General features: G+C 38.9%; 1 protein-coding gene across 2 annotated transcripts in view; it reads right to left on the minus strand.

Moving 5' to 3' along the window:
- Window positions 1–23,418, minus strand: part of WLS (Wnt ligand secretion mediator) — a 48,022-nt gene that overhangs the window by 17,958 nt on the left and 6,646 nt on the right. For both annotated transcript variants that reach the window (XM_070746133.1, XM_070746135.1), the window contains exons 2-3: window positions 13,426–13,698; window positions 261–385 (exon numbers count right to left, since the gene is read on the minus strand). In XM_070746133.1, the coding sequence (XP_070602234.1) occupies window positions 261–385; window positions 13,426–13,698 (398 nt within the window). The remainder of the gene's footprint in view (window positions 1–260; window positions 386–13,425; window positions 13,699–23,418) is intronic.

Genomic DNA, 23,418 nt, shown 5'->3' on the forward strand with positions numbered 1-23,418 from the left:
TTGATAGTCAAGTATAAAGTTTCAGAAACAAACCTCCTTGCAATTTATTTATGTTTCTGTATAAATGTATATTTACATTTATAATTTAAAGTTCTTAAACTTCTATAGATACTTTAACTAAAGTTGGAAATCTTAGGACACCAACTATGCTGTATTCTCGGCAGAATTAATTCAGTGCATTTGAAAGCAAGCAATACAAAAGGTTTTGCATTTTACTAGGACAAGTCTATTAAAACACAGCAGAACCACAAAGAACTTACTTTTGGAGCACCAAATGTACAGTTGAGCTTTCGGGTTTCTACTGCATGTGCCATTTCTGTCCACTCACTGACTGTATCATCACGATATCCTAAGTGCACATCAAGACTAACTTTTGCATTTTCTCCTGCAAAAACAACAGGATGCAACATGTTAAATGTATCAAATAATATTTTTATGGAAAACTCAGAGCAATTACTTTTGGCTGCCCCAATGATTGACTGCTAACTCTAGATATTCTTTGCCCCTTGTGCAGGGCTGGGTTCCTCTCGGTTCGAACCACATTGCCCGGCCCACTAGTGACTTGAAGATAGCATCATGGATCCGGTTCTGTCTGTGCTTGTCCATGCACACCACCATCTTTTTTTTCAGAATCTTTGATTATTATTTTTTTTGTGTTTGGATGGCTTCTCCTCATCCTCTGCTTTGAAAAAAGTCCTCCTTCCTGCCTGCTGTGTTTGGGCCTGGGAGAGATGCGGCACAAAATGAGTGCGAAAGCCTGGCTGACAGCCAGGAAGACGTGGTAGACAGCCAGGAGGATGAGGCCACTGGTTCGCAGGACTCAGCAGACAGCCCAGGGGATTTGGCATGCAGTCCCTCAGACAGTCTTTCATCCTTGGATTCCTCTGCAGAACAATTCATAGACATGCGTAGCAGAAGAGCGATGCAGAGGAGGGATCAATTGAAGGATTATTACAAGTCATCAGAGTAGCACCTGGGTTGGGTGTGGTTTTTCTACTGAAGGCTGGGTGTGGTTCCCTTAATGAGGGCTAAAGGTATAAAAGGGAACAGAGGCACAAGGCAAACTGTGGCTGTTTATCTGTGTTATTTTGTGGTTCCTGCTCTGAAGTTCCTGTTCCATGCCTTTGGAGTTTTCAACCAGGCTTTTTCAGACACGTGGGAGGTGAAACCTCTGGGACTTGCTGTTTGCTCCAAAGATTCGAAAGGACTCCTGAAACGTCTTTGCTCATTCCAGGTTGTCTTTGTTTGCTTTTTCCTGTGTTTTTGTATGCGGCTGAAGTAAGCCTTGCACTATCATTGTTTCCTGACACTAAGGACTGTTTTGAGTAACCCTTTTTTGTTTGTTTAATACAAGTTTACTGATTAGAAGAGCACGTGTGTGTTTGATTTCTTTTCCTTGGATTGTTACGCATTGCCTGAGCCCAGTCAGGCAGAACACTGCCTGCCCTGGATTAATAAGCACAGCTGAGCAGTTCGTCAGCTGTGTTTCAGGCTGAAACCACCTTCTGAGCATGTGCAGAAGTGAATCGCATGACGGGTCATGCACAAAGATCTATGTAAAATTATTTATCAAATGAATATCCTGTGCAGTCTAATCAGGCTCTCAGCAGCTTGCCAAAATAAGTTTGTCAGAAAATTTATAACAGAAAAATCGCAATAAATAAAAGTATCCATTATTACTATTAGATGATCCCATACTTCAAAGGCCCAAGGGAAGACTCCTACTTTTAACTTTCTCCAGAATGTCAGAGCAGAGGTCTTAAAACTTGGCAATCTGTTGGGTAATTATTGTCAATGCAGCAAATGTTCCACTTTTTTTTATTGCCATGGAAGACGTCCAAGCTGACAGCAACAGTGCTTGAGCAAACTGTTCTATAGACCGGGGTCTCCAACCTTGGCAACTTTAAGACTTCAACTCCAAGGAATTCTGGGAGTTGAAGTCCACAAGTCTTAAAGTTGCCAAGGTTGAGAGACCCCTGCTGTAGATGATGGGGTGCTTAAGAATCTGATGCCCTCTCCATGATCAAAGGCAAGGTTTAATTCCTGCCTTAATAAAGAATAGAGAAAATTGATTCAAGCCCTTCAAGGTAAGCTCCCCCCCCCCCAAAAAAAAAAAAAATTTAATTGAGTTTTTTGACAAACCAACACACAGACATTTAACATTAAACATTTACATTTCCCTATATACATAAAACACAAATTGATTTTTTTACAATTCCATTTACTGTACATAATAGTCTTTTACTGCTAGTTTCTCTTTTTTCTCTCGATCCAGTTGTACAATTTTTCCCATACTCTGTAGTAGTTTTTATTTTGTTGATTTTGCATTTTGTAAGTTAATTTGCTTAATTTAGCGCAGTCTAATATTTTTTTAATTACCATCTCTTCATTTGGCATTTTTTCTTGCTTCCAAATTTGCGCAAATGCCAATCTTGCTGCAGTTAATACATGGATTATTAGATAAGAATTTTATTTACTGTGTTGTCCTCTAATTATTCCTAGTAAATACATTTCAGGTTTCCACTCTAATTTATAACCTAATATTTCTTCCATCCAGATCTGAATTTGGTTCCAAAATTTCCTTGCTTCTGCGCATAGCCACCAAATGTGATAATAGGTTCCTACCTCTTTTTTGCATTTCCAGCATTTGTTACTTGTATTAGTATGAATTTTAGCTAATCTTGCTGGGGTGTAGTGCCAAAGGAAAAACATTTTGTATAGATTTTCTTTGTAAGGTATAGATAGTGTTATCTTATAATTTATTTTCCATAATTTTTCCCAGTCTTCCAATTGAATAGCATAGCCAAAATTGGTCATCCACGCTATCATATTGTGTTTAACTATCTCTCTCACACACACACCACACACACAACACAACCTTCAAGGTAGGCTTGATTAGGAATTGGACACCACAAAAACTACTGGAAGTCTATCATTGAAAGATATAGCAATAGAGTTTTGAAAGCCTGATTGATTTTTTTGCCAACCGCTCTTATATTAAAGAGAGTCTAATATAAGAGCAAATTTCATTTTCACTCCCTCCTGGCTTCCAAGGCTAAGCTTTATGGTGGTTGAATTTCTTCTCCTAGGCTATCTCTGTATTTCTCTCTACATACTGAGAATCTCAGCTCCACTTAGGTACTTTTATACACTAAACCCAGCATAAAATAGCGGTGTTGTATCATTCACAATGTTTATTTCCAGTTTGCATTTGTGTAAGAACTTCTCCGAAGCTCTTCTTTTTTACACATCTGTTACCACTTCACAGTTATAATTTTATTGGGATTACATGGAGGCACGCTCATCTAGAATGCTGGGAATGGGTGTGGAAAGGCTTTGTGGTTCAGACCAGCTATTTTTAAAGCACTTGAAGGTGTTTCTTTCTTTCTATGGGTGCACCACCCTTTTCCAGTTACTTCTCTGTTTTGCAGTAAGCACAAACTTCAGCAAGCAAAATATTTCAGATTTAAATGCAAGTTCCTACATTAAAGTTCCTCCATTTTGTTTTACTGTGCACACTTTTAGTGGCACGTAATATTCAATATTTCTACATAAATGTGACTTCTAAATGCAAGGACAACTTACCCACAAAGAGATTTGGATCTACCCATAAAGAGATCCGGATGGTATCTGAAACATCATTTGATCAAATTCTTGCCCAGAAGAATCTAACTCTCCTTCTGGGAAGTGGACATCCAGACACAACTTAAACCTAAATTAAGAAGCTATTTCTTCTGTTAGATGTGAAAACATCTGTGTTGTCAGGAATCTCTTCTTATATTTGTTTCTCAATAATTTTGCTGGTAAACATCCTGGCATCTTATCTTCTGATGTTACAAAACAAGTAATAGTCTCTCTAGAACAGTGATGGCGCGGGTGCCACAGGTGGCACGCGGAGCCGTATCTGCTGGCACGCGAGCCATTGCCCTAGCTCAGCTCCAACGTGCATGTGTGTGCCAGTCAGCTGATTCTTGGCTCACGCAGAAGGCGTTTTTGGCTTCCCGAGAGCCTCTGGGGGGATGTGGGGAGGTGTTTTTTACCCTCCTCTGGCTTCAGGGAAGCCTTTGGAGCTTGGGGAGGGTGAAACACAAGACTACTTGGCCCACTAGGAGTTGGGAAACAGGCCATTTCTGGCCTCCAGAGGGCTTCTGGGTGGCAGGAGAAGCTGTATTCCCCCCCCCCCCGGCATTGACTTATGGGTGTGGGCACTCATGCAGGCGCAACAGAGCGTGTGCATGCTCTTTTGGAACCTGAGGGAAAAAAGGTTCGCCAACACTGCTCTAGAACATTTCAGATAGGTGGCTGTCCAGTCTCTTCTTAAAAACCTCCAGTGATGAAGCAGCCACAACTTCTGGAGGCAAGCTGTTCCACTGGTTAACTGCCCTCACTTTTATGAAGTTTCTAGGCTTCTTCTCTCGTTGATTAGTTTACATCCATTGTGACTTGTCTTTGCTTCAGGTGTTTTGGTAAATAATTCGACCTCCCTCCTCTTTGTGGCAACCTCTCAAATACTGGAATATTGCTATCATGGTGATAGATTATCCATAGAAATTAAAAGATACCCCAGTAGAAAGTGATACAAATCACTTCTGTATCACTGCCTGAAAACCTACATTAATGTCAGGTGCAAACAAACACACCCATATGTGATAAGAGTTCAAACTAACTATTTTATTGTTCTACGCCTATTGTACAGGAATCTCCTGAGTTTAGTGGCTTTTGCCTTGGAAAGACCAGTTAAGGATCAAAAGGTATTCAGGGGGAGTCAGAGCTTCCCCTCTTGTGTTTATAGAATGAATCCAGATGAATTTCCTGCTTGATCTTTTCTCCAGACTGGGATGGTTGCTCTCAACATTGGAGGGAAACATATATGTATGTACAGTGTATGTATGTATGTACCCTGTTTCCCCGATAGTAAGACACCCCCGATTGTAAGACGTATCGGGGGTTTCAGGGGGGTCGGCTAATATAATATATAATATAATATGTCTTACTTTCAGGGAAACACGGGGGTATTGCCGCCTCCCTCTCATCTAGCTGCGCGCCGCCTCCTGCCCACGTCCGCACCGTCCCCCTCTCCATACGTCGCCGCGTCTGCCACCTCCCTCTGATCTTAATGAGCGCCACCTCCTGCCCACTTCCGTGCCGCCCCCCCTCCATACGTCACCGCGTCTGCTGCCTCCGTCTGTTCAGGTTGTTAATAAATGTTAATTTTATGGTTAAAACAAAAAATTCGACAATTTTTTTCCAATATAAGACATACCCCAAAAGTAAGACATAGTGGGGCTTTTGGGGATAAAAAGAAAGTAAGACCCTGTCTTACTTTCGGGGAAACACGGTATGTATGTATGTATGTATGTATGTATGTATGTACGTACGTACGTATGTATTTATTTATTCATTTATTTATTAGATTTGTATGCCACCCATCTCTGAAGACTCAACAGTAATAAAAACAATATAGCAGTGGAACAAATATTAAAAAACATATAAAACCCTAACATTATTTTAAAAAAACAAACAAATAGCACATTCATACCAAACATAAAACAAAGAATAAAAACAAGCCTGGAGGACAGGTGTCTCAACTCCCCCATGCCTGGTGGTATAAGTGTGTCTTGAGTAGTTTACGAAAAACAGGGAGGGTGGGGGCAGTTCTAATCTCCAGGGGGAGTTGGTTCCAGAGGGCCGGGGCTGCCACAGAGAAGGCTCTTCCCCTGGGGCCCGCCAAACGACATTGTTTAGTCAATGGGACCCAGAGAAGGCCAACTAGTTGGGGGAAAGATCAAAAGCAACATGAGAAAATATTATTTTACTGAAAGAGTAGTAGATCCTTGGAACAAACTTCCAGCAGACGAGGTAGATAAATCCACAGTAACTGAATTTAAACATGCCTGGGTTAAACATATATCCATCCTAAGATAAAATACAGAAAATAGTATAAGGGCAGACTAGATGGACCATGAGGTCTTTTTCTGCCGTCAGACTTGTATGTTTCTATGTAACTCTGTGGGACCTTATTGGTCGCTGGGATTCGTGCGGTAGCAGGCGGTTCCAGAGGTACTCTGGTCCAATGCCATGTAGGGCTTTAAAAGTCATGATCAACACTTTGAATTGTGACCGGAAACTGATTGGCAGCCAATATTTATATTTATATTTTATATTTATATATTTATATGCATCTATCAATATCTTCTTTTAAACTGGATGCCAGAACAGATTAGTCTTACAACTGAGGTCTGCTCCAAGCATAATAGATAGGTGACTAATACTTGCCATGGATACTCTGCTTTGGTAGAGAAGGCTACATGTCTTTCATAATTTGATTATAATTTTCCAGTTCCCACCCCTTCATTTCTTTCTTTAAATAGAAATAGATGCACAAGTCCCTGTTGTGTGATTTTGTTGTTTTAGTTCTTAGCATCAACAATGTTTGAGAGAATATAGTAGAAATCTGGGATGCTACGTTAAATAAGTAACAGAAAATGACTCCGCAATTCCAGACATGTACAATCACAATAGTCAATTCTCACAAAGCAAACCCCATGTTGTTGAAGTAAAATAGCAAACTGCCCCCTGAATTTAGTCTAAATTATTGGAACTATTGAAAATACAATTAGATTAGATTAGATTAGATTTATTGGATTTATATGCCGCCCCTCTCCGCAGACTTGGGGCGGCTCACAACAATGGCAAAAACAGTACATAGTGACAAATCTAATAATTACCAATCTAATTACAGTTTTAGGTTAAAAAATTCATAAAAGCAACCCCAATATATATAAAAAACAAGCACACAATCAATCAAACACCAAAACAACATGGGCAAGGGGGAGATGTTTCAATCCCCATGCCTGACGGCAGAGGTGGGTTTTAAGGAGTTTACGAAAGGCAAGGAGGGTGGGGGCAATCCTAATCTCAGGGGGGAGCTGGTTCCAGAGGGTCGGAGCCACCACAGAGAAGGCTCTTCCTCTGAGTCCTGCCAGACGACATTGTTTAGTCGACGGGACCTGAAGAAGGCCAACTCTGTGGGACCTAACCGGTCGCTGGGATTCGTGCGGCAGAAGGCGGTCCCGAAGATATTCTGGTCCGGTGCCATGAAGGGCTTTATAGGTCATAACCAACACTTTGAATTGTGACCGAAAACTGATCGGCAACCAATGCAGACTGCGGAGTGTTGGAGTAATATGGGCATACCTAGGGAAGCCCATGATTGCTCTCGCAGCTGCATTCTGCACGATCTGAAGTTTCCGAACACTTTTCAAAGGTAGCCCCAATTACATAAATAATGAATAAAAGAACACTAAAATATTTACTCCTTGAAAAGATAACTTTCCAAACATTTTACAATCTTGTTTTGGAATTATCCTCTTTTAGCCATACCCAAATAGGAGATACGGTATTACTTTTGTAGAAAATTGGGATTCTCCCTTTAGTTTTTCTAGAACTTCTCTCCACTTTAGTTCTGTTTCATGGTCCCATCTAGTCAAATGTCAGGTTCCTGCATACAAGTATTTCCTTTCAGAATTCTATCCACTGCCTGGGTGACTAAGCTCTTTCAGCAGCTGTGTTATTGCTGGAAGAAAGTCAATATTCTTCACACAGTGTATTTGTTTCGTGGGATCTGTGCAAAATGTGACTTGGTGCTGCATCAGAACGAAAACTGAAATCAGTCTGGCGACCTCAAAATAAGAAAATAAAAGAGGTTCCCAAATGTTCAACAGTTACCACTACAGTGTTCCCTCGCTTTTCGCGGGGGACGCGTTCCGAGACCGACCGCGAAAGTCGAATTTCCGCGAAGTAGAGATGCGGAAGTAAATACACTATTTTTGGCTATGAACAGTATCACAAGCCATCCCTTAACACTTTAAACCCCTAAATTGCAATTTTCCATTCCCTTAGCAACCATTCAGATTATTACTCACCATGTTTATTTATTAAAGTTTACTAAAATAATATTTATTAAAGGCAGACAAAAGTTTGGCGATGACATGTGATGTCATCGGGTGGGAAAAACCATGGTATAGGGGAGGAAGGAAGGAAGGAAGGAAGGAAGGAAGGAAGGAAGGAAGGAAGGAAGGAAGGAAGGAAGGAAGGACTCCAGCAATTGCCAAATGTAAAATACAATATTTATAGTAAAATCAAAGTTCAATTCTAGGGCTTCTTTCTCCTGTTCATGATGTGTAGCTTCCCACTATGGGGCAGCAGGAGCAATTTCTATTTGTCTTTTATTACTGTGTCTATTAATACTGTAACAGGCTACCTGGGTCTTAAGCAATTTGCTTCTGACCTTGCCAGAACAAGCTCTCACAATGACCTGGCTTCATTTCAAGAAGTTGTTCCTTCTTCTGCTTAATACTTAAAAAGGAGGGGGGGGGGATATTCTGCTGAACAATCTTTTTCTTTGTGTCAATCTAATGCTTTCACAAAGATAATTGATTCATGCATTTAAATATTATACTAATTTTATTCATAGCAGTAGCTAAGTGAAATACAATATTTAGCCAGAAGAAAGACTTAATTTCCATAAGCCTGCATAATAAATAATATCCAGAGGAAAGAAAAGCACAGCACTCTTCAAGGTCATAAACAGCTTGTAAAATGTATTTTAGAATTTGCATTATCTGGAACACACACACTCACACCAATATTTTGGAAGAAATCCTACCAAGAATCGGATTTTAGGTCACCATCAAAAAACCCCTGCTCATTAAATGATGATTTTATAAGAACTTAACATTATTACTCACATCATTGTTAAATTTCTGCACTATGCAAAACAAACAAAACCCAGGAATTAAATTTAGGAAGACTGGTGACTTTAGTTTCCCATCATGTTCATTTTGTGACTCAAATCAGCCCAGAAGTACTGGCCAAAGGAAGCAAGTGGACTGAGTCACGTAAGTGAGTCATTGAACCCATTTTTATTGCATTGGTGTCCCCCAGGAATGTTATATGTTGCTATACACACCCTCTCCAAATCTTAATGTCAAATGCCAAAATAACTCTGCCCACCAGGAAACAATTGGAAAACAAAAAATTATGGCAGATATTTTAGGGCTAGGTTTCTGATTGCATTGCCTAAGAATAGAAAGAGGGAGAGAGGGAGGGAAGATGTATTGAAAGCCAAGTTAGTAAAGGATTAGGGAAAAAAAAGCAGATATAGGAATGCAAAGAATGTTGAACTGCCTTATGGATAACAGAATCTGTATGCATCCTCTTGGCTCCTCTTGAATATTACTAAAATTAGAAGATTACTGAATTATGTTGTGTGTGTTTTTAAAGTGAACTCAAATTGCTAATCAAAAATTTCAATCCTATCAGAGAAAAACATTATATTTACTATTTATGTCCTCAAAGTATTCCAATAGATGGTTTGGGGGAAGGGGGAAAGCTCATTTAATTTTAGTTATATTCAAATCATCAAAATCAGGCAGCTTATTTATATACATGTTATGAAAACTAGGGTATTTACATAAATATTGTTCTGCCGGCGTGTTTCAACCGCCCGTAATTACAGGGTAATTAGTCCAGGAAGACACACACCACACGATAAAAGGAAAACCCAAACGTTTTTATAAACAGAAAAACAGAAACAGCTCCCTTTTTAAATGTCAAAGGGATTTTCTGGTACACACAATGCACAGATTAAATGCAATCCAGTTGCTCACCCAATAACTGGGAAATTGAGACCAATTCTAAAGTCCAGAGAGTCCACACACACAATCCTGAAGAGCAAAAACCACAATCTTGATGAAACAATGAATCAGATAAACTGCCATGAGGCTAAAACACCAGGCTGCACTTTTATCTGTAGCACTAATTACAGCAGCCCCACCCAACCACAGGTGGCCTTATTTTCTCTTGTAATAATCCTTCAGTTGTTGTCTCCTATGCATCACTCTATGCATGCGTGGATGTGTCATTAATTCTTGTTCAGAATCCAGGGATGATAAAGATGACTGATCTCCTCCTGGGCTGTCTGCCAAACTCCCCTCTTTCCTGTCACTCACGCTTCCTTGGTCAGAGGAGACTTCGACAGCAGATTCTAGTGGGAGCAAAACAGGCCTGCGGCATGTGGATGTCTCCCCCACATCCACCTCCACATTCCTTGGGGCAGGAGCTGGGCCAGAGCTAACCACAACAAATATGATATTTGGATTTTAATTGTGTTGTGTTCTTTCCCCTAAAATAGACCAAGAGTTTGAATATCCTCCTTCATTCATAACTCTTGTTGAAAAAGCAGATGGAGGTCATAACCAAAAAAGATTGATACTATTTCTTAGATTTATTGTATTTTGTATTATTTACATTGGTTGCCAGTTGACTCAAGACTGAAGCAGCATATAAATTTCCTAAATCTTCCAAATGACATTTGTCCTTAGAGAGCTCGTATGATGGGGAAGCTTGTCCTAAAAAAATACCCTCTATGAGAGTTTTGCATGCAGTCAGCAGCATAGACTTTTTTCAATTGGGCTAGTTGAGAATAGAGGAGCCAGGGTTTACATCAAGTCCAAATCCCTTTCTACTACAGCTCTATAGATATGCTTGTGAAGGCTGTCAAAGTCTACAGTATAGTACAATGCCTGTCAAAGGCTACATTCTTCCATCTTCAAGAATGGAAATTACATAATAACCAAGCATTTCCTAGCCAGTACTGAGTACAGACAATATTAAATTTCTATAGTTAAGATAAAAAGCTAAGGCCTTTTTCAAACAATCAAACCGACTGCCAACTATTACTTAATGTTAATGCAAATTAGTAAGGGATAATAAGGCTTAGGAAAAGCAACATATTGGATGGTAATTAAAGCCTACAAAATAAAAAGGTGGTTAAGAATAAATTCTGGCTTGGAATCAGGCCAACTGATACTTTCATTTGCCATCTAGAAATGGCAAAAGCAAGGTACAAATATATCCACTCAAACTAGAGAGGAAAAGCAAGCCAAGAATGATCTCAAATGATTTTCATTTTCATGGCTATTGACTGCAAGAACAAAAACTTCTGATATCAGATGAATGTGTAACGAATGATTATTTTGGTCAGCATTAGTTGTAAACTATCAATTTTTGAATAATTATTATCCTAATTAATCTCTCTGGCTCTCACATATTCCTTGCAAGTTTTAAAAGGAAACCCCACAAGAATCTCAGTGCTTGCTAAACTGAATTAATTTGAAATTAAAGTAGCTGTTGAATTTTAACCTACATTATCATGGGTAGTTCTTTAATGTTTTATATATTCCTGGAAAAAATATGCAATTGTTAAGACAAAGATGGGATGTATGGATGTAAGTTTTAAGTTAAATCACTACACATATTGTTTAACTACTACTAAATCTTGAAAGGCTTCATTTATTATAAACTCTACCTGGAATATTTATATATTTAGTTAATTGGACAGAATATTAGCTTCTAACACCATTACATAAATTCAAAGGTTATAGAGTAGTGTTTGTGAAAAACCTAACTTTTATCCATTTACTATCCTTTTGTTAAAACTGAAATTATGGGATAAGCCAGTTAAAATTCATAAAAAGTCTGCTATTTGGGACATTTGAAATCATATTGTGATTTTATTGAATGATGAGGTTTTATTACTCGAATCGAAGAGAATGTAACAGGACTGAACTGTGAAGCCCATGGTGCTGATGATGCTACCAAGTCAGGTAATGTCTGCCAACAAATAACCAAGCTCAGAGAGCATAAAGGACTTGACAGTTTTTATTATAGAGAAAATACATTTTTTTAAAAAAACTGGCAATATTTTACAATTACTGTCACATATTGATTTGAATCAGTGGCATTTCTGTTGCAGAGATACCTTGTAGATAGTCCTTGACTTACAACAATTCATTTAGTGACTGTTCAAAGTTACAACAGCACCGAATAAAGTAATTTATCACCATTGTTCACACTTATGATCGTTGTAGCATCCCTATGATCACATGATCTAAATTCAGATGCTGGTCAACTGATGCATATTTATGACTGCTGTAGTATTTTGGGGTCATGTTTTCTGGCCTTCTGTAAAATAAAGTTACAGAGAAGTCAGATTTACTTAACAATAGTGATGGGCGAACCCAACGGTGTTCGGGTTCGGCAAGTTCGGATGAACTTTACGCAAAATTCGGCCGAACCCGAACCGAATCCTAACCCGAACGGAGAATCCCACCAAGAGATTCCGGGGGAGGAGCTTTGACGTCACATATACCGGCAGGTTGCTAAGGATGCCAAGGTGATCACTTCCTGGATTCCATGGAATCCAGGAAGTGATCACCTTGGTGTCCTTAGCAACCTGCCAGTGATGTCAAAGCTCCGAACACCAAACGCAACCCCAAACCTTGCCCGAAGTTTCAAAAAATTCCGTGTTCATGTTCAGCATACCGAACACTGCAAAATTCGGTACGGACCCGAATTGTGCGGGTTCAGTTCGCCCATCACTACTTAACAATCATGTTGCTAACTTGGCAACATTAATTCACTTAACAACTGTGGAATAAAATGAGACAGAACTCATTAACAAATGCCTTGCTTAGCAACAGAAATATAGTTGGGGCTCAATTGTGCTCGTATGTTGAGGCCATAAATACTTGCATTTATTAGAAATGATTACTAAATGATATGAGAAGCCATAATTAGCTGTTATAAATACTCATTGTCAAGAAATTAATTCTACATGGAAATATTAAATATTTCCTGGAATAAAAACTGGGGACCCCCATTTTATCTATACAGTGAGAAGTAGTCTTAATGTATGAAATAAATTCAATAGATTTAAACTATGACTTACTGAAAAAAATGAATTTCAAATTTACTTTACATATATTAATCTAACCTGGGAGAAATATTTTAATAATATAAGATACCCATGTTATTTTTAACTGCTTATATACTGAAGGTTGGACAATAGGAATGGATGTTGTAAGCTACCCTGAGTCTCAGGAGAAGGGCGGCATAGAAATCAATCGATCAATCAATCAATAAATCAATCAATGAATCAATCAATGAACAAATAAATAAAATTCCTGTATCCTCCCCATTTCTAAGAGATTGAAAAGGCAGATTATATATGACCATTATAATGAAATTATAGATGACCAGGCTAAGCCCAAGGAAGGGGTCAAGCATGTCATCACTCTCCAGGCTCTTCATGCCCTCAAGAAATCTAAGTCCGGTCCACTTTGAATTCCACCTAATCTTATCAAGAGTGCACAATGGCTGCCAATTCATCCTGACTGACACACACAGAATTAACATGCAATAAAGTTGTATTCATTTGAACCACTTTGGATCCTCATTTCCTGTGCTTGACAGAAATACAGTCACTCTTCATTGAAATTTTGCACACTAATTTCCAATTCCATCTATTTTAGTTATTCCATTAACTTTCGTTAACTTAGAAACACCTTTTTTTCTACTTACTAATTTGGTTGTTACTCTTGAAAGCAATGTCCATATGCAAAATGCAGAGAATGAACTGGAACCAGGGACTCATCTCATTCTTGGGAAGTGGTATGTGAATGGAGAACACAATGTTATTTGCTTCTATTTGTCTGTTCACCGCTTCATCCAAGTCTCTGAGTTTATTACATTGGTCAGGTCCCCACGGTATAAACCATTTGGTCTTATGATGGTCTTTCTGCAAGTCTATGCACTTTGCCGCCATATAAGGCACAGCAGCAGTAGGGTCTGGAGCTGAAAAATATACAAACAAACAAAATTCATATGTAAACATTTTAGCATTGACAAAATACACAAGAAAAACAGCTAACTGGATGAATTTGATCAATCACTGTCTCTTAGCTCGACATAACTTCCAGGGTTGTTGCAGAGGATGGGACAAATTGAAGGAGTACAGTAGTACCTCTAGATACGAGCTGCTCCACATGCGAGTATTCCAAGTTACGAGCCGCGACGTGAGCAAAATTTCTGTTCGACACCCGAGCTCAAATTCGGGATACGAGCCGAGCTTCCACTAGGTGGTGCAAGAATCTCCTTGCTTCCGGTTATCTCGGCGCGAAAAACAAAGTCTAAAGGCATTCGTTCGAGATGTGAGTTGATCGACTTACGAGCTCGGGTCTGGAACGAATTAAACTCGTATGTCGAGATACCACTGTACCATGAAAATTGCCCTAAACTTCTGAATGAAACAAGAAATAAATCAAATAAATTTGGCACTGTAAAAAACAATATTACAGTACGTAAGTATCAATTTACCAAAAATCTTTCATATAAAACATGAATTTTTCAGGATTTAAAAAAGCAAACTATTCACTGACTGAAATTTTACACTGATCTAGAAAGATTTCTTGATCTTTCTGTTTCTGGGAGTGGTGTCATATACCATAGTCAACATAATTTGTACATTCAACATAAGTTGTTGAATAATGCACAGATAGCTCAATTCACACAAAGCATCAAGCTCCACAAAGTATCTTGATTTAGTGTAAACTTGGCTCAAGGTGCTGGATTGGTAGGCTACAAAAATGTTGACAGTCAGGTCTCTGTTCTTAGAAGGCTCTAAAAAGGCAAAAGGGAGCTGTAAATACCTATAACCTATTATTAGTGACCAAGCTTAGCCAGAAACTGTAAATGACTCAAAGATTTTTTATATATATAAAAGCTCCATCTTTTTCCATTTATTATTCCTTTTGGTGCTCATGAAAGTTTCTAGTGCAATAATAGGCTAAAAAAGCAATCTTTATTAAAATGTTAAATTATGTTTTTTTAAAAATAAATTTTATTAATCTTTAATAATAACAGATACACACTACATAAAAGACAGTACACAGCGATGCGTGCTCCCACCACCGAACATCATTCATCCAGGCCCCTCTACCAAAATGAAAATGTACTTTTTAATATTATTTTAAACCAAGAACATTACCATATTTACAAATTATAGAGCGATTCCAGTTTATTCTTTATACCTTGGTCTCGAATTCTACTAACCATAAAACCTCTAACCCTGTCCCATCTTCCCATCAGTTCTTTCACTTTATTTTCATTAATCATATTCATTTGTATCTATAATTTCAAACTGAATGTGTTCCACCATGTACCAATACCAATTTTGTATTGTCCATTTTGTTGCATCCGTTAAATTATGATATGTATGTAAATATATTTATGAGTGGATTATTACACCTGTCTAATTCAACAATATGCAAGGCAAAGTATAGAGGTAACCTGCAATCCTAGAATTTATAAACCATTTTCTCTTACTAATAGAGATACTCCCAGTGACACTGACACAACAAGCTACTCTATATAAACAGAGAGCAAATCCCAGTCCCATCTAGCATTGAAGATGTTCGCTAATTGGGCAAAGTCTTCAAGAAACCCAACAAACTTGGAGAGCACCAAAGATTCCATAGACTAGGGTGTCAAACTTGTAGCCCGTGGGCCAGATGCGTCAAATGCTGGCCCCGCCCCAGCCTAACGAAGACCAAAAAATCCCGAAAAGTCACTGATGCCGCTGTGATGACACAAGTTTGCCACCCCTGATATAAACAAATATTTTTGGAATTCAACCTAGCTGCATCAAGGTGAGTGAGGCAGCCCTTACCTATGGATCCAATACAATATAATGGGGGGGGGGGAGTCACCTAACTGATTTAATCTGTTAAATCTATTCAGGTCAGATTTCAGAATCACATAACACAACAGAATAAGGTTGTGGCTTGCCACACAAAATAGCCGCATGATTCTCAAGATGACAATTATTTCCTACACAGTCTACTTCTTGTTTTGTCTTGCAGTGCACACACTTGTATTACTACTCAATCAGCCGGTCTTTTAATCCTGCACATCAAGCAGTGACCTGCTCCAATGAACCAAATGAATCTCCCTGGGCCTCTCGCACACTAGAGATCTCATCTTGTCTGATAATGGATTATACTGTAAAATTTATTTTACAGTATCAAGAACAAGGTCTTAAATATCTGAAACCGAATCATAAACATCCCCCTGGGAAAAGATTTCTTCTATCTCTTTCTCTCCCTCACTGACAAAGAAACACTGCATGTAATTGGCTCAGTTACTAGTTTTTATTATTAAATGTTACACCTATACTACACTAAAAAGTGTATATGTATGGATGTATGTACACATGTTTGTATGTAGTAATGGGCAGCCAAAATGGACTGCCATGCTGTGGGTGTGGCTTATTTTGTGGGTGTGACTTAATGGTCATGTGACTGGGTTTCCATCGGTGGAACTGTGTTCCACCCCATCCTGCCTGCTGCCCACCCCTGTATGTATGTATGTGTATATGTATGCATAACATTGAGCAATAAGGCCAATTGGGATCCTAACTCTGCTTCAGACCAGTTTTAACCCTTTTTTAGAAACTAAGTTTTCATAAGCTGGTAGCTATCTACTTTAATCTTAAAATTACACTTTCTATATATTCTATCATTTGAATTTCCACTTAGTTTTCAAAATAATCTTTTAGCAAAGTATCATTTCAGGAGAAAAAATTATCCAGAAATTGTTTTCCAAGGCATAGGAAAAACTAAAAAAAACTTCCTTTCCGGTGAAATCAAAGAAGCAGACAGTTTGCAAATTTTTAAAGTTACACTTTGCTTCTTCCGAATCTAATCATATGTCCTTTAGCAGACAAGTAGTTCTCAATTTACAGTCACAACTGGGATGAAAGGCTGGTCGTATGTCATTGCACTTGCAAGTTGAGGCACTATGATCAGATCCACTTTTATAACTATTTTTATGGTGGTCATCAAGCAAATCATGTATTTGTTAAACAATTCCTAATTCTGAATCCACTCTCCTGAATGTGATTTTTTTTGCTGAAATTTATTTATTTATTTTATTTATTTATTCAATTTTTATGCCGCCCTTCTCCTTAGACTCAGGGCGGCTTACAACATGTTAGCAATAGCACTTTTTAAACAGAGCTAGGCTATTGCCCCCACAATCCGGGTCCTCATTTTACCCACCTAATTCTAAAACAATTTATAGATACGATAGGTCAGCTAAAATGAAGTTTATTTCATTAGAGAGAACAGGAGTGGAGGAGTTAATGTTTTCTGTAGGGCAGGATTTGTTAAATCATAAATTGTCCCCTTCAAAATATTACAAAAATGCAAAGTTCTGAAAAGTGTGTCTGAAATGTCTGGGTATTATTTAGGAATATTGTTTTAATTATTAATGCCAGCTGCAAGCTATGTCTTCAGATGTTGGGAGATTTGCCTGACAGCAAAATTAAAATTTATCCTACAGAATCTGTTTATATTTGAAGCAGTTGTCTTTAGAGTCGCTAATTTTAAAGCCTTATTGTTGATATAAAGTAGCTACTAATACACGGAAGAAAAATAAAACACAAAATATGTGGCATTTTGAGTATAAAATCACTTGTCTCTATGCTAACTTGAATGCTTTTTTGTTATAGTCCAAAATAAGGGCTGGATATATCTTATCCAATTGTATGTTGGCCTTCTCCGGGTCCCATTGACTAAACAGTGTAGGCTGGCGGGACCCAGGGGAAGAGCCTTCTTTGTGGCTGCCCCGACCTTCTGGAACCAGCTCCCCCCAGAGATTAGGATGGCCCCCACCCTCCTTGCCTTTCGTAAACTTCTTAAAACCCAACTCTGCCGTCAGGCATGGGGGAACTGAGACATCTCCCCTTTGCCTATGTAGTTTTATGTATGATATGTTTGTGTGTATGTTTTTTATATATATACAGTATATACTGGGGGGTTTAGGCTAAATTGTTATTTTAGATTTTAATATTAGATTTGTTACTATATATTGTTCTTGATTGCTGTGAGCCGCCCTGAGTCTGCGGAGAGGGGCGGCATACAAATCTAATTAATACTGATACTAATACTAATACTAATACTACTACTACTACTACTACTAATAATAATAATAATAATGTGGTTGGTTGTTTTTGAGGGCAGGCTATGTGGAATTTGTAGCTGGAAAGAGAAATGGAGGGAACAAGGAAGAAAGGAAAGTAAGAAGGAAGGAAAAATGGAGGGAAGAAGGAAAGAAAGAAGGAAGAATGAAATGAATGGAGGGACGGAGAAAGGAAGGACTTTTGGGGGGGGAGTAATTTTTTTAAAAAAAAATTCTCTCAACTTACATTCAAACAATACGGTGTATCATCTAATTACCCATTAATAAAATTCAGTACCGTATTTTGTTAGTAACTAATATCAATCATCAAAAAAATTGCAAAAGTTTTTTTTTCTAATTTTGTCATCCAGTTACATACATTTTCTCTTAATTATACCACTATATACCAGGAGCGCGCAACTAATTTATAATTATAATTATAATAATATATAATATAATTATATATATATATAATTATAATTTATAATTATAATATAATTAACTCAGTTCTACCCAAAAATATAGAGTATTGGGTTGAATTGAGTTAATTATATTAGTCCGGCCCTCTAAAACCATCCCAATTTCTCATGCAGCCCCATGGCAAAATTAATTGCCAACCCCTGAGCTAGATGGTTCCAGGGGGCCAGAACGAGGTTTTAAGCAGCGAATCCTAGTTCACTGTGAGTGGCCTACCTCCTGGCTCCTGCCATACCTACCTCTCCCAATCACGACCGGTATGCTCCGGCCCTCTGCGACTCCATAGAATGCCCCCTCCACTCCCCTAGCCTCAGTGTTGACTTGCTATTGATAAGTTGAGGTTTTTTTCCCAGCTGTGGATCATCCCATGCATGCTGCTATTCGTATTTTTAATGCTAATTTAATTGTTAGCCACCCTGGCTCATCAACTTGAGATACATGGCCATATAAATGGAGTTAATACAAATATGCAAAAGCATGTAATATAAATAAGGGGATGTGGGGAAGGCTTAGGGAACCCTCTTGAATGGATTCAAAGGAGATTCCTCTGGATAGTCTTCTTCAATCAGAGTTTATTACAAAATTCAAAATATAGCAATAGACTTTAGTTTCAATCATTTTCCTTCAACTCATAATAGTCTGTGGGAAACCATGGGAATACAACTACAGTGACCTAATTAAGCACTCGTGGAGCTAAGCCCATTCAGGATCTCATGTCAACATTTATGCTACAGCCAACCTGATATTAAAACATATCTACAGAGTGTTTGCCCATTATTTTCTACAGCTCCTCCAGTGCTATTTTCTGACCCTTATTCACACTCCTCCAAATCCTTTAGAAAAATCTCAATTGCATGGTGTCTACACTGATTAAAGTCTGAAGCCTAGTGACCTCATGTGATGTTAACTGCTCCCGTGCTCCAACAGCATTCTCTTTTTCTATTCAATTACCCCCTTCTGAGCAGAGGCTATCACCACCAAATGAGTGCATACAAAGGCCTTCTGCTTCATTACACTAACTCAACAGCAGGATAGGAATAAACAAGCTAATTTATCATCTTTACCTCTCTCATCTTATAAGCCTAGGCATCTTTTCTTTTTTCTTTCTTGGTTTTAATTATCCCGGAACATCAAGCTTGCTAAACTCATAGCATTTAAACCAACCCGGGCCCTCCAGAAGGATTGGATTATAACACCACCATCATCCCCAGTCTTTCCCATGTTTACTGGCTAACCGGTTTTATTTATTCTGGAATTTAGCAGATGCTTTTTGCCAACTTTTATATAGCAAAAGCTTCAAGCCTATAGAAACATAGAAACATAGAAGATTGACGGCAGAAAAAGACCTCATGGTCCATCTAGTCTGCCCTTATACTATTTCCTGTATTTTATCTTACAATGGATATATGTTTATCCCAGGCATGTTTAAATTCAGTTACTGTGGATTTACCAACCACGTCTGCTGGAAGTTTGTTCCAAGAATCTACTACTCTTTCAGTAAAATAATATTTTCTCATGTTGCTTTTGATCTTTCCCCCAACTAACTTCCCATTAAAAACACTTCCCTCCTGAACCTTATTTAACTCTTTAACATATTTAAATGTTTCGATCATGTCCCCCCTTTTCCTTCTGTCCTCCAGACTGTACAGATTGAGTTCATGAAGTCTTTCCTGATACGTTTTATGCTTAAGACCTTCCACCATTCTTGTAGCCCATCTTTGGACCCGTTCAATTTTGTCAATATCTTTTTGTAGGTGAGATCTCCAGAACTGAACACAGTACAGTGGAACCTCGACATACGAGCAGCTCTACTTACGAGCTACTCGAGATAAGAGCTGGGAGGGGAGCAACATTTTTGTTCGCCTCCCGAGCTCACATTCGGGATACGAGGGCCAAGGAGCTGTCTCCTGAAGCCGAACACTAACTTCCGCTTTCGGCTTCAGGAGACAGCTCCTTGGCGCTCGTATCCTGCATGTTTTAAAAGGTTGCAGCCGGCCTGGGGGGCTCGGGGGGGTGCTGGCAAGCCCCCCAGGCCGGCTGCAACCTTTTAAAACACGCGCGCTGCTTCGCAGCTGTCTGCTGAATCCGAACGCGGAAGTTAGCGTTCCGGATTCAGCAGAGAGCTGCGAAGCAGCGCGCGTGTTTTAAAACGTCACAGCCGCCCTGGGGGGCTCGGGGGCTTCCCCCCGAGCCCCCCAAGGCCGGCTGCCACCTTTTAAAACACGCGCTCTGCTTCGCAGCTGTCTGCTGAATCCGAACGCAGAAGTTAGCGTTCCGGATTCAGCAGAGAGCTGCGAAGCGGCACGCGTGTTTTAAAAGGTTGCAGCCGGCCTGGGGGGCTCGGGGGCTTCCCCCCGAGCCCCCCAGGCCAGCTGCCACGTTTTAAAACACGCGCGCTGCTTCGCAGCTGTCTGCTGAATCCGAATGCGGAAGTTAGCGTTCCGGATTCAGCAGACAGCTGCGAAGCGGCGCGGGTGTTTTAAAACGTGGCAGGCCGCCTGGGGGGCTCGGGGGCTTCCCCCCGAGCCCCCCAGGCCGGCTGCCACATTTTAAAACACGCGTGCTGCTTCGCAGCTGTCTCTGAACGCTAACTTCCGCCTTCGGCGGCAGCGGTTTTTTTTGTTGTTGCACGGATTAATTGACTTTATATTGTTTCCTATGGGAAACAATGTTTCGTCATACGAGCATTCCGACTTACGAGCCTCCTTCCGGAACCAATTAGTCTCGTAAGTCGGGGTTCTACTGTACTCCAAATGTGGTCTCACCAGCGCTCTATATAAGGGGATCACAATATCCCTCTCCCTGCTTGTTATACCTCTAGCTATGCAGCCAAGCATCCTACTTGCTTTTCCTACCGCCTGACCACACTGCTTACCCAGTTTGAGACTGTCAGAAATCACTACCCCTAAATCCTTCTCTTCTGAAGTTTTTGCTAACACAGAACTGCCAATGCAATACTCAGATTGAGGATTCCTTTTCCCCAAGTGCATTATTTTACATTTGGAAACATTAAACTGCAGTTTCTATTGCTATATACTCTTTTGTGTAAATATCACTGAAATCAAAAGAGCTGAGTAAACCTATTTAGGATTGTGATTTGATCCCTGTGTAACATATTTTAAAGAAATAGAATCTTAAGACTATAACTAAAACAAAGTACTGTACATAACTGAATCAAATTGTGGTCCAAATTAATATATTTCTTGTTATCAAAAGGTTTATTTTTCTCAGACATTCAGGAACAAAGACAAAAACAGCCAGGTAACAAGGGCAAAAGATTTCAACGAAGCCAAGTCAGCAGCACAATTGAGGGCCTTATTTTCCTAAGGCAGAAGAGCAACCATTTTTCTTTATTGCTTCAATACCAGAGGTGCTAAAATCATGGCCTCGTGGTTTATGAAGCATCCCAAGAAGAGAAAATTCCATTAATGAACATTGAAGGCTGTATGTCCTATCCCAGGTTCTATAAAATGCAAAAACAAAAAAAACCAACCAGGAAAGTAAGATAGAACCATTAAGGTCTGATTTGATTACTATTTATTCTGTTCTACCTTTTAATTTTATTTTCCCTTGTATTGCTCATGCTAAGGCTACTGAAGAATGGAACAGGCTATAAACAGAAACAAACAAATACACACCCAAGGGAACTAGGCATTAATACAAGAAGTGAGACAAGTTGAAATGGTCTGTTTCTTAGTAATGGTGAGTTTTCTAGGCTAAGATTTAGAAGTGTGGTTGCACAGAACTTAGGCAGGAAGATGTAAGCCTCTAATAATACTGAGACACAAAAAAAATCATATTTCTCTAAGCAAGAGAAAAGTAGCTCGGAGTAAATAGATAAAAAAAGAGAAAGAGAACAGCAGCCTGTTTATTTCTTGCCAGCAAATAAAATAAATTTTTAACATATAGAAATGAAATTTAAAAGCCCATCATTGGGAGAACTGGCAACTGCATTCAAGTTTGCATTCTCACCTTTTGTTTCCTTTAACATACTGGTAATATATCCACCTGCAACATACATATTTTTGCTGACTTTTATCACTCTTAGAAATACTGTATGGTATTACTAAGGAACAATTTCATTAACTAGATTTTTAAAAAACTCTTGCTGTGGAGTTGAGATATGCTGTATCTTGAGTCTGCCAACTACAAAATCAATACCAGACACAGAGTAACTATCCTTCAAATAACTCAGGCCAAGAGATACAAAACTCAAGAAGGTTTTTTTACATTATTTTTTTACTTAACTAGGAGGATCAACAAAGGATAAAATTTTTGCATCTTTACAATATATTACAAAAATCTTTCAGTCATCCTTTCCCAGGATCACGAGGTAGCAATTTCTTAAAAACCCTAATAAGGCTAAAATCATTCTGAAAGAGCAGGAGAGAAGTGCTGCTAATCATTGTGTCGCAAATATGATTAAGTATCAACTTTACCATGACTAACTGCTCCAGTGATTATAGCTGAAAACCAATTATTTAAATTTCATAGTGGAACTATCTGACCTTTAAAAGAGGGACTGCTTGCTAATTGGCTCATTGCAGCAAAACATACTTGGGCCCTGCCAAAGCCTTTCTTTTGTCAATTTTTACTTTTGAAAAGCCATGGGTCTTGCTACTGCAGCCAAGCTATTAAATCAGTTCACAAATAGGTCTAAATAAAAATGATGAGCCCATAGTATTCAAAGTGAAGAGACCTGCTCTGAAATAACAGCCAATTTTTATAGCTGAGCTTAAAATGTTTGATTTTCAGCTAACAATTGGAGCATTGAAACCACTTCTATAGGTAGAAAGCATTTCTCATTTCAGAGGCAAATTTCTGCACATGTATCACATTTATGCCTTGAAGGCAGTGTTCCCTCTAATTTTTTGGGGGGGTGGGCGGAAAAGTATAGTGTCTGAGCGGCAGTCCCTTCGGGACTGGGCGGCACAGAAATAATAAATAAACAAACAAATAAACAAACAAACAAACAAATAAATAAAAAAACCCACCCTGTTTTGCCTCAGAGAATTTCAAAATAAAATACTGTACTGTGTGTCTATAACAGTGAGCTCATAATAGGGCAACTCTATCAAT

Source organism: Erythrolamprus reginae, chromosome 3 (genome assembly GCF_031021105.1).
Source record: "Erythrolamprus reginae isolate rEryReg1 chromosome 3, rEryReg1.hap1, whole genome shotgun sequence".
Classification (NCBI taxonomy): domain Eukaryota; kingdom Metazoa; phylum Chordata; class Lepidosauria; order Squamata; family Dipsadidae; genus Erythrolamprus; species Erythrolamprus reginae.